Below are 12,611 nucleotides of genomic sequence, written 5' to 3'. Positions count from 1 at the left end.
CTGTAATTTAGAAGGATGAGATGGGATCTTGTTGAAACATATAAGAATATTAAGGGATTGGACACGCTAGAGGCAGGAAACATGTTCCAGATGTTTGGGGAGTCCAGAACCAGGGTCCACAGTTTAAGAATAAGGGGTAGGCCATTTAGAACGGAGATGAGGAAAAACTTTTTCACCCAGAGAGTTGTGAATCTGTGGAATTCTCTGCCTCAGAAGGCTACTGGACCCGACGGCGTCTCTGGACGCGTGCTGAAGGACTGCGCTGACCAGCTGGCTGGAGTCTGTACGAGGATTTTCAACCAGTCTCTGGCCCAGTCCACTGTTCCACCCTGTCTGAAGTCCGCAACCATAGTCCCCTTGCCCAAAAAACCCCACATTTCCAGCCTCAACGACTACCGGCCAGTCGCACTCACACCAGTGGTGATGAAGTGTTTTGAAAAACTGGTCCGGGGTCACATCACATCACTCCTGCCCCGAAGCTTTGACCCCCACCAGTTTGCGTACAGAGCGAATAGATCTACAGAGGACGCTGTAGCCACAGCTCTCCATGCTGCACTGTCCCACCTGGAGCAGCGGGGGAGCTACGTGCGGATGCTCTTTGTGGACTACAGCTCTGCCTTTAATACCATCCTTCCCCACAAACTGGTGGACAAACTGGGGGACTTGGGACTTCCACACTCCACCTGCATGTGGATAAATAGCTTCCTGTCGGGTCGCAGCCAGAGAGTCAGAGTGGGCCATCACACATCCACGGCCCTCAGCCTCAGTACCGGCTCTCCACAGGGCTGCGTGCTGAGCCCCCTGCTCTACACCATCTACACACATGACTGCATCCCCGCCCACCACAGCAACACCATTGTCAAATTTGCGGATGACACTACGGTGGTGGGACTCATCTCCGGGGGGGACGAGTACGCCTACCGGGATGAGGTGGAGCAGCTGACAGTGTGGTGTGGAGAAAATAACCTGCTCCTTAACACCTTAAAGACCAAGGAGATAATAATAGACTTCAGGAAGAATAAAACGGACATGGTACCATTAGTTATCAGAGGGGACTGTGTGGAGAGGGTGGCGGATTTCCGCTTCCTGGGAATCCATATTGAGGAGGACCTGACGTGGAGCGTGAACACCTCTGCGCTGCTGAAAAAGGTCCAGCAGAGACTGCACTTCCTGAGGGTGCTCAGGAAGAATAACATCACTCAGAGACTGCTGCTGTCCTTTTATCGGTGCTCCATTGAGAGCCTCCTAACATACTGTGTATGCGTATGGTACACCAGCTGCACAGCGGCTCAGAGGAAAGCGCTCCAGAGGGCCATTGACAACGCCCAGAGGATTGTCGGATGCCCTCTCCTTACCTTGGAGGACTTACACAGTTCCCGCTGCATCAAAAAATCCCAGAGTATTATAAAGGACATTTCCCACCCCGGACACTCCCTGTTTGAACTGTTACCGTCAGGCAGACGGTACAGATCTACAAGGACAAGGACAAACAGACTTAAAAACAGTTTTTACCCCACTGCTATAAAGGCACTAAATGTAGCCGCCAAGGAACGCAGGGGCGATACATACATACATGAAATCGACACAAGGATGTAGGGCTGGGTGTTTATGCGTGCTATTTTTATGATATTTATTTTAGTTGTTTATCTTTTTAAATATTTTACCTTGTATGTATCGTTAGCTTTTAGAAATGTTTGAATGGTGCACTGACTGGCTGACATTTTACAATTTCGTTGTACATGGTTCATGTTACAATGACAATAAAGAAACTATTCTATTCTATTCTATTCTATTCTATTCTATTCAATAGAGGCCAAATTCTCCGGATGCTATCAAGAGAGAGTTAGATAGAGCTCTTAAAGATAGCAGAGTCAGAGGATATGGTGAGAAGGAAGGAATGGGGTACTGAACATGGATGATCAGACATGATCACAGTGAATGATGGAGCTGGCTCGAAGGGCCGAATAGCCTGCTCCTGCACCTATTCTCTATTATCTATTGTCTATTGATATTCCTACATTATTGATTTAGATTAGTGCGGGTGTCGGGGGGTGAAGGCAGGAGAATGAGGTTGAGAGGGAAAGATAGATCAGCCATGACTGAATGGTAGCATAGACTTGATGGGCTGAATGGCCTAATTGTGCCCCTTTCACATAAACTGTGATCATTATGTGTTAATTATCAGTGTTTTTCTATTTTTCATATAATTATGTGATATTTGTTAAGGAAACAAAGCTTCACTAAATGCTCTGCCACAGAATGAAATAGGACACTTATAGGAATCTAAACATTTTTATTTTCCAAGTATTCCATTCTGTCGACCTCCTCTGTCAATTCCACCGCTCGATTTAACGTGGACAATATGGGTCAAATTTCCACATCCGCTGCTCTGAATTATGAAAATGGCGACAGGGTAGGTGATACATTATTATCACCAGATAACAAGAACGTTTATACCAATCATTTAACAGATCAAATACTATGTTCATCAATTCTATTCTTCATTCCAGCTCTTCTATGTTGAGGTTTCTATTGAAGACAATGCGACTACAAGCCTCAGTTGCACTGGCACATTGACTATCACAGTTACTGACGTCAATGATGAATCTCCGACCATCAGGTGCAGTAATTATCATTACATCCGACGTGCAATATGGTACTTTGCTTTATTAATTGGAACATTTATCACACTTTCAGCTTCTGTCCAGTAAATGCTTTGATCTTGGATGAAGGAACAACAGTTGGGACAACACTGGTCGGTTCCCTCTTATATTGATCTCTCTTTGGTTCATTCATTGAATGGTTCCCTCATTTCAGCTCCTGCCCATCAAGCACTGTGACCATGAATGAAGAAGTGGCTGCAGGAACCGAACTAATTTCTTTATCTGCCTCTGATGATGATGATAATGACAACCTGACTTTTAGCTTTTTGGCCAATGAACCTGTCTTTGAAATCAACCAAGGTAGGAATAACAAGGGTCTCGACCCAAAACTTCACCTATTCCCTTTCTCCAGACACGATGCCTGACCCGCTGAGTTACTCCAGCTTTTTGTGTCTATCTAAGGTTTGAATATCATTGAGTGTTATCTTACGACTACTCGCCTGTTGCTTTGCTGCAACTTTTATACTGCAATGCCTGTGCAAAAGCGGAAAGGTGATACAGCTGGTAGAGTTTCTGCTTCAGAGGGCCACGTTCAACCCTGACCTTTGGTGGTGTCTGTGCAGAGTTTGCACGTTTTGCCCGTGACTGTGTCCAGTTTCTTTGGGCACTGCAGTTTCCTCCCACATTCCTAAAATTGGCCTGGTGTAAATTGTTCCCTATGTCAATCACAATCACAATCACAATAATACTTTATTAAGCCAAGTATGTTTTGCAACATATGAGGAATTTCCTTTGCCTAGTCAGTCATACAAATAAAAAGCAACGGAACACACAAAATACAATTTAACATGAACATCCACCATAGTGACTACTCCACATTCCCCACTGTGATGGAAGGCGAAAAAAAAATGTGGAAGCATGTGGAATCTGGGATGAACCAGTAGTTGATGGGAATGTGGGATGAATACAATAGATTCAGGGAAAATTAACGTGAAGGTGAATACCTGATGGTCAGTGCAGATTCTTTGGGCTGTGGGGACTATCACCATGCTGTATCTCTCCCTCCCTCAGAATCTAATTTGAGTCAAAAGGGATGAAAATACTTCGATAAAAATACATGCTGTAAATAATGAGCATCAGAAGAGACTGTCAGCTCACTGTGAGGAATATGGTAGAACATCTGATCTTAGTTTGCAGTTTGGAATGTGCTCACAATGCACTAAAGACTGGTGTATTCTTATTGAAGAACATCTTTTGTCTCTATCCTCACTCATTGTCCATTGTTCGTCAATGCACGTGTTTACCATCAGCTGAAGATGTATGATCAGGAAATAAGATGTCAACAAACATTGTTTGATTGCAACACATGCATTTGTATTACAGCTGGAAACACTGCAAAAATCTCAAACACGTTACAGCTGGATTATGAAAACACATCTGTAGTTACATTCTATACATTAACTGTGGTTGTCACTGACACAGGAGGTAATACAGCAATATGTAACATGAACATTTCATTGAATCCCATCAATGAAGCTCCTGAATGTGTTACCAATTCAGGTAAGCAGATACCGGTGAACATGTTTCAACTATTATCAAAATTAGAGCCAAGTATTGATTATCATGAAGATTATATTTTTTAAAGCAATTTTTGGGTCTCCATCATTTTGTTCTTCGTGCTCCAATTGCCAGACTAGAATGGATCGAAATCCACCTGTTGGCAGAATTCGTTGGGCCGAAGGGCCTGTTTCCATGCTGCATCTCTGAACTAAACAAAAGGAAATTATATATACTAGCAATAGTCTTGATACTTTATGCCTCAGAATCTTCCTAACTCGAGCTGAAGCATTTTTTACTCAATGATTAACACTTGTAAGACTTATTTTAATCAATGTCTGCTGCAACTATTTCACTGAGTTTCATTGTTAGAGCATTTTTGCAGCTACGTTGTTCACATGTCATTGTAAATCATGGAAAGTTTTAAAGTGCCCACAGTGGGAATGTATTCATTGACAAGGCATCAGGGTGCAATCACTGAGTAGATAGCATTACATTCCCTTTCTTATATCATATTGAAATGCATAAGACACTAATATCACTGTAGGAGATGGGCTTAACTGGACATCAGTAGTATTTATCAAACTTAATTGTTTTATCCAGGTCAAAACGTGACTATCGCTGAGACCATCTCTACGGGAGAATTTGTTCACAGTTTCTCCGCGTCGGATCCTGACAATGACGCATTAACGGTGAGTTTTGAACTTTCTTTGACTTGAAGTGATACCTGGATCCAAATTCCACCCCCAGAGCCAGAGATACTCTACTCATTGTTAACCCCTGCTTTCCCACCACTGGGGCAGTCTGACCTCAGATGCTCCTCTATATACACCCAACCGTCACCAGGAACAATTTGTCTACATCCACCCAGAGATTCTTTGTCCTCCATTGAAGCCGAACCCTACACCATAACATGGAGATCTTTGCCTCATCCCAACCCAAAGACCATGTTACTTTAATTACTTCCCACCCATGCAATGACTAACTTCCACATGTCACTAGCTTGCTCAACAGCTCACGGTAGGACTCACCCACCTACTTCATGTAAGGGATGTGATTTATTTATTTCTATGTTTGTTAACCCACAGACTACCATCCACTGTATTTTTTATCTGGATTTAATCATCTGAAGTTGCTTATTCAAACCGTACCTGTTGCACTTTTCACGTCAATCTCTCCGCATGTGCGTGTTTAACTATTTTACAGTACTCTATTCTCGGCACGTCCACATCTGGAACTCTCACGCTGTTTGCCATTAACACGGTCGGTGTCATTTCGACAGCAAGCGCTCTGGATTATGAATCTACCAGCCAGGTAGGCGATTAAAATGTATTCACTTACTTTGCACCCAGTATGTAATGGTATTGAACAATTGTACTAGGAGTTGATCAGACTCATATATTCCTACATTAGAGGTAAGAGCATTGGGTTACATGGTTCAATAAAATTGAAATGCTAATTAGAAAACTGATGAAGGGAGTGGATCTGATCAGCAGCCTATTTGTCCTGAATTTAAACTGTCTCTCTCGAAATGCAGGGTTCACCTCATAGCTTGTTAATCTATACTTTTCGCACTGATGAATGAATGAATAAGTTTATTGGCCAAGTATTCACATATTAGGAATTTGCCTTGGTGCTCTGCCCGCAAGTGACAACATGACATACAGTGATAGTTAGGAATGACACATAAAACATTAATAATAAAACATTATTGATTAAACATGTGAATTAAATAAAGTACCAGAGCAAAAGGAGGCTACAGATTTTTGGTTATTGAGTAGAGCTACTACTTGTGGAAAAAGCTGTTTTTATGCCTGGCTGTGGCAGCTTTGACAGTCCAGAGTCGCCTTCCAGAGGGAATTGATTCAAAGAGTATGTGGCCAGGGTGAGAGGGGTCAGAGATGATCTGAAGAAAGGTCTCGACCTAAGAATTTGTCTATTCCTGTTCACTTCTTTCCACAGATGCTGCCTGATTCACTGAGTTCCTCCAGCACTTTGTTTTTTTTACTCAAGATTCCAACATCAGCAGTCTTGTGTCTCTAGTTAAGATCCACGTGATTAATAGCTCTGATGTTTAAAAGCAAAATACATTTAAGGTTATCATGCATCAGTGTTTTAACAATAACAGAATGTTAACAATGTGACCGATATGTACGAGAAATGTTTGAAGGAGCCAGTAACTGATGGTGCTTAACTATTATGCTCTTGGTGACTGTGTCTGTATTTCCTAATACTTAACCATTGGTCAACTTTTACCAAGTTACCAAATTCTTTGGCATTTTCTATCTCTGCAGCTGATGCGGTATGATGCCGTGATTTCTGTGTCTGACCCAGCAGGTGAAACTTGTACTGGCACAGTAACCATTCACATTACTGATGTCAATGATGAAGCTCCAGTTATAAGGTTTGTTATTAGACTCGTTTGGGGAAATCATTTGGTCCCATGAACTGGTGAGATATAGAAGCTCTTCACTACATGGGATGAGGAATTTAGTTAGAGATACAGCGTGGAAGCAGGACCCATGGCCCACTGGATCTACGGCAACCAATGATCCGCGCACACTAACACTATCCAACACTCCAGGGACAATTTACAAATTTTAGCTAAGTCAATTAACCTACAAACCTGTACGTCTTTGGAGTGTGGGAGGAAACCGGAGCAGCTGGGTAAAACCCAGGCTGTCACAGGGAGAACATACAAACCTCTGTACAGACAGCACCCATAGTCAGGATCGAACCCGGGTCTCTGGCACTGTAAGGCAGCAACTCTACCACTGTGCCATTGTACTTAAAGACAAGAATCACGATTTTGGTACATGTAACATTCTGAAATGAAAAACCTGCAGTTTCAGAATAATTTGCTATTTCTCTTTATTTCATGTCATTTGTCCTGGACTGCCTAAAACAGCTTTAGGAGTCTTACTTACATGTTTATGCAGCCACCCTTGCTCTCACCATTTACCCCACTCCTCACACTCAGATGTCATGAGAATCAGATAATCCACTGCTATTTTTCTCTTGTAAATATTTCTATAATTATATCCAATAAACTGTGAAACAAATGTTCAAAGTAAAGGGATTCATGAAATAGTTCTTCACAACTGAATAAGATGCAGCTGCAAATTGATTATATACCATCACCATTTCTAGTAACTGCACTTCGAATCCAGTCTCAGTGGATGAAGAGATTCCTGTCATGAGTCAGGTGTTAGCTTTAACAGCGTCTGACAATGATGCCAATGACAATTTGACCTTCTCCTTCGCAACTCCTGTATCTCAGTTCCAAATGTATCAAGGTAAGAGGATTGACATTCTTCATGTAGATATTTCAGAGAGAGGAGCATTTCTCTCTCTTTACAATAAGCAGGAATATTTAATGTTGTCATTGCTTTCTGCTCCATGTTATACACTATGCCCATTGACTGATTGTCTGCTGAATTATTATACCTGGTATCCTGTGGAATAAAGGATATCTTACTCTGTTCAAACCAACATAAAGGAGATGTTGAGATGTGAAATCCAGGTTAGCCGGGAAGTGGTGTTTGGTAAATTGAATGGATTAAAGGCCGATAAATCCCCAGGGCCAGATAAGTTGCATCCCAGAGTACTTAAGGAAGTAGCCGCAGAAATAGTGGGTGCATTAGTGATAATTTTTCAAAACTGTTTAGATTCTGGAGTAGTTCCTGAGGACTGGAGGGTAGCTAATGTAACCCCACTTTTTAAAAAGGGAGGGAGAGAGAAAACGGGGAATTACAGACCAGTTAGTCTAACATCGGTGGTGGGGAAAATTCTGGAGTCAGTTATTAAAGATGGGATAGCAGCACATTTGGAAAGTGGTGAAATCATTGGACAAAGTCAGCATGGATTTATGAAAGGTAAATCATGTCTGACGACGCTTATAGAATTTTTCGAGGATGTAACTAGTAGAGTGGATAAGGGAGAACCAGTGGATGTGTTATATCTGGACTTTCAGAAGGCTTTCGACAAGGTCCCACATAAGAGATTAGTATACAAACTTAAAGCACATGGTATTGGGGGTTCAGCATTGATGTGGATAGAGAACTGGCTGGCAGATAGGAAGGAAAGAGTGGGAGTAAACGGGTCCTTTTCAGAATGGCAGGCAGTGACTAGTGGGGTACCGCAAGGCTCAGTGCTGGGACCCCAGCTATTTACAATATATATTAATGATCTGGATGAGGGAATTGAATGCAACATCTACATGTTTGCGGATGACACAAAGCTGGGGGGGAGTGTTAGCTGTGAGGAGGATGCTAGGAGGCTGCAAGGTGACTTGGATAGGTTGGGTGAGTGGGCAAATGCATGGAAGATGCAGTATAATGTGGCTAAATGTGAGGTTATCCACTTTGGTGGCAAAAACAGGAAAGTAGACTATTATCTGAATGGTGGCCGATTAGGAAAAGGGGAGATGCAACGAGACCTGGGTGTCATGGTACACCAGCCATTGAAAGTAGGAATGCAGGTGCAGCAGGCAATGAAGAAAGCAAATGATATGTTAGCATCCATAGCAAAAGGATTTGAGTATAAGAGCAGGAAGGTTCTACTGCAGTTGTAAATGGTCTTGGTGAGACCACACCTGGAGTATTGCGTACAGTTTTGGTCTCCTAATCTGAGGAAAGACATTCTTGCCATAGAGGGAGTACAGAGAAGGTTCACCAGACTGCTTCCTGGGATGGCAGGACTTTCATATGAAGAAAGACTGGATAGACTCGGCTTGTACACGCTGGAATTCAGAAGATTGAGGGGGGATCTTATAGAAACTTATAAAATTCTTAAGGGGTTGGACAGGCTAGATGCAGGAAGATTATTCCCGATGTTGGGGAAGTCCAGAACTAGGGGTCACAGTTTAAGGATAAGAGGGAAGTCTTTAAGGACCGAGATGAGAAAATACTTTTTATACACAGAGAGTGGTGAATCTGTGGAATTCTCTGCCACAGAAGGTAGTTGAGGCCAGTTCATTGGCTATATTTAAGAGGGAGTTAGATGTGGCCCTTGTGGCTAAAGGGATCAGGGGGTATGGAGAGAAGGCAGGGATGGGATACTGAGTTGGATGATCAGCAATGATCATATCGAATGGCGGTGCAGGCTCGAAGGGCCGAATGGCCTACTCCTGCACCTATTTTCTATGTTTCTATGTTTCTATGTTAGGAATCTGGAGCAATTTTCAGGGTGCTCTCATGCAAGTATTTCCAGAAATTCCCTCTATTTCATCATTTATCTTACATCAGGAATGTTTAGGTTTATCATTGTCATGTGTAGAGCTACAGTAAAAATATTTGTTTTATGTTATCCAATCAAATCAGGTAATCCTCTACATAAATGTAATCAACCAAATTCAAGTACAATAGATAGAATGCAGAGAAAGATACAGAGTGCAGATTATAGTTGAGAGCAATGTAGCGCACAGTTCCAGAGACAAAATCCAATGTGCACAATGAGGTAGAGGAAAATCGGTTTGTACCCTAGTTCATGGAAGGATTGTTCTGAAGCTTGATAAAAGAGGGTAAATAGAATCTGTTCCGGAAACCGGTGGTGCGTGCTTTCAAACTCTTGTTTCTTCTGCCTGATGGGACTGGGAGATGAGGGAATGACGGGGGGTGGGACAAGTTTTTGACTATCGTAGACACAAAAAGTTGGAATAACTCAGTGCGATAGGCAGCATCTCCGGAGAGAAGGAATGGGAGACATTTCGGTTCGAGACCCATCACTATGTTGGCCGCTTTTCCAAGGCAGTGTGAAGTGTAAGAGGAGTCTAGTCTGTGTGATGGACACGGCTACATTCACAGTTCTCTGTAATTATTTCCAGCATTCTTGGGCAGAGCTATTCCCAAACCAAGCTCTGATGCAACCATTGCCACCTACTGAAATTGTTCAGACTGGGGGGGTCCAGATAATTTTTTTCCTGGGATCAATGTGTCAGTAGCAGATTTGCTCGTCTCACTTGGTGGGAGAACAGACAGCCTGGTATTTGACCTGACAGAGGGCATGTGTTTTCCATTGAATCATCTGTAGACAAAAATTGCTTCAATAGTACCTCAGATAAGAGATCCCTCCAGTTTCTATGCTGCTCGCCAAATAGTTGTTCAAATGAGATGACAACAAAGATGTGCTGATGCCTGTGCTAATTTCACTGAGTGATTTATGCCCAGATACACCAAAACTAATCACATGATGCATATTGACAGAGAGGGACGGTGGTTAAGGTCTACACTCAAGTCTAAGTTTCATATCGAAACAGTTAAGTGATCTGTATGAACAAACTTGTGACTCACTTTCAGATGGAAATAATGCCTGGATTGTCACCAATTCCTTATTGGACTATGACGATGCCTCTGCTAGCAAAAGCTACGAACTAACGATAATCGTCAGCGACTTGGGGTCCAACAGCGCAACATGCAGTCTGACAGTGACCATAAATGCTGTTAATGAAGCTCCTGACTGTGAGGCTCAGTTTGTAGCAGGAACAGGTGAGGGCAACACAACTGAGTAAAGCAAGGTGTCAATTAATACATTGACAGAGACTAGCAAACAATAAAATGCCCCCTGGGTGGATTGCTGGGATTAAATTAAGATTGTTAGATTTTAACTCATCTTTTATTGCGTTTAAATTATCTTTGATGGACACACTGCCCATGCAATAATCAGACTGCCACACAGTTTTGAAATTCTAAATAATGCATGTGGAAAATATGAATCCTCTCCACCCATTGAACTACTGAAAATGAAAACCCCACCATTCAAAGACACAAAGTGCTGGAGTGACTCAACGGGTCAGGCAGCATCTCTGGAGAAAATGGGTAGACAATGTTTAGGGTCAGGATCCTTCTTCAGTCTGAAGAAGGGTCCCATCCCTAAACATCACCTCAGATGGCACAGTGGCAAAACGGTGGTTGCTGCCTTATAGCACCAGACATTAGAGCTCAACCCTGACTACGGGAGCCGACTGTAAATAGTTTGTACGCTTTCCCTGTGACCGCAAGTGTTTTCTCTGGGTGCTCTGGTTTCCTCACATATTCCAAAGATGTGCAGGTTTGTAGGTTAATTGGCTTCTGTAAATTGTTCCCAGTGTGTAGGATAGAACTAGTGTATGGGTGATCATTAGTCAGCGTGGATTTGGTGGTTCGAAGGGCCTGTTTCCACACTGTATCTCCAACCTAAACTAAACTAAACTAACTCACCTATCCATGTTCCCCAGAGATGCTGCCTGACCCATTGAATTACAGCACATTGTGTCGTGTATGTAAGCCAGCATCTGCAGTTCCTTGTGAGTACAGCCAGATATTTTACTTTTTTCTTGAGGTGATTTGATCACAAAGGATTTGTGGACATCTAATTAAGCTTCTCCGAAGATTCAGGTCACCAAATGTACTTCAATGACATTTTAATTCTGGATTGTGAAACCCATCTGACTTTATTGGCTGGAAGGCCGATTCCCTGGTATTTTCTTGACCGATTTGCAGATCCATTCCAAAGTATTTATCCAGAAGAGTATGTGTATAGGATGATCAGGGAGAGTTCATTCTCTTACCACAACCTATAACGGCTGACATAGCAACCCTTACCACAATGCCTCCTGCTCCCTGTCATCGCTTCATGCTCCACGGGGCAATTGCAATTGTTTTCTTGTTGCAGTAGAATTAATGCCAGGATAACATGAAAAACTCTCCTCAAGCTGTTTCACTCTTGAATCATCAAAAAGTCTGAAACTCAAACTATTCTACTGCCAGATTTATCTATTGATAAAATATGTTTCTACTATCCTCAGGACCGGCTGTGACTATTCCAGAAACCACTATTAATGGGGCATCGGTCTATAAACTAACTGCATCTGATCCAGACAAAGATATTTTACATGTAAGTCATTCCAAAAACAATTGACTAAATTCCAATTTGTCTGGCAGTATCAATGTTGCAAAAAACGTTTGAAACCTTTAACAGCAGTAGCCAATGCTATCTTACAAAGGGAATCCCAAATTAATGGGTGCTGAGAAACCACATCCAGAGGAAGCAATATGTCTGTAACCAGTGTTAGTACATTCATTCACATTTCTGACCCATTTATCGGTGTGTCTCTTTGCTCTGATATTCGTTTCTTCCAACAGAATATTAGATTTGAGACCACACCTGGAGTCTTGTGTGCAGTTTTGGTCTCCAAATTTAAGGAAGGACATTCTTGCTATTGAGGGAGTGCAGCGTAGGTTCACGAGGTTAATTCCCGGGATGGCGGGACTGTCATAAGTTGATAGAATGGAGCAGCTGGGCTTTACACTGGAATTTAGAATGATGAGATGGGATCTTATTGAAACATATAAGAATATTAAGGGATTGGACACGCTAGAGGCAGGAAACATGTTCCAGATGTTGTGGCAGTCCAGAACCAGCTCTCACAGTTTAAGAATAAGGGGTAGTCCATTTAGAACGGAGATGAGGAAA

General features: G+C 42.4%; 1 protein-coding gene across 1 annotated transcript in view; it reads left to right on the top strand.

The window, feature by feature from the left end:
* The window catches only part of LOC116984983 (protocadherin Fat 4-like), a 105,440-nt gene that overhangs the window by 26,357 nt on the left and 66,472 nt on the right, over window positions 1-12,611 (top strand). Inside the window, exons 21-29 of the mRNA XM_033039344.1 lie at window positions 2,511-2,656; window positions 2,818-2,963; window positions 3,987-4,163; window positions 4,764-4,852; window positions 5,367-5,474; window positions 6,455-6,564; window positions 7,311-7,456; window positions 10,457-10,645; window positions 11,944-12,032. Of these exons, the coding sequence (XP_032895235.1) occupies window positions 2,511-2,656; window positions 2,818-2,963; window positions 3,987-4,163; window positions 4,764-4,852; window positions 5,367-5,474; window positions 6,455-6,564; window positions 7,311-7,456; window positions 10,457-10,645; window positions 11,944-12,032 (1,200 nt within the window). The remainder of the gene's footprint in view (window positions 1-2,510; window positions 2,657-2,817; window positions 2,964-3,986; window positions 4,164-4,763; window positions 4,853-5,366; window positions 5,475-6,454; window positions 6,565-7,310; window positions 7,457-10,456; window positions 10,646-11,943; window positions 12,033-12,611) is intronic.

Source organism: Amblyraja radiata, chromosome 21 (genome assembly GCF_010909765.2).
Source record: "Amblyraja radiata isolate CabotCenter1 chromosome 21, sAmbRad1.1.pri, whole genome shotgun sequence".
Classification (NCBI taxonomy): Eukaryota; Metazoa; Chordata; class Chondrichthyes; order Rajiformes; family Rajidae; genus Amblyraja; species Amblyraja radiata.
The sequence above is the reverse complement of the archived record's forward strand: the minus strand, read 5'-3'. Positions and strand labels throughout refer to the sequence as shown.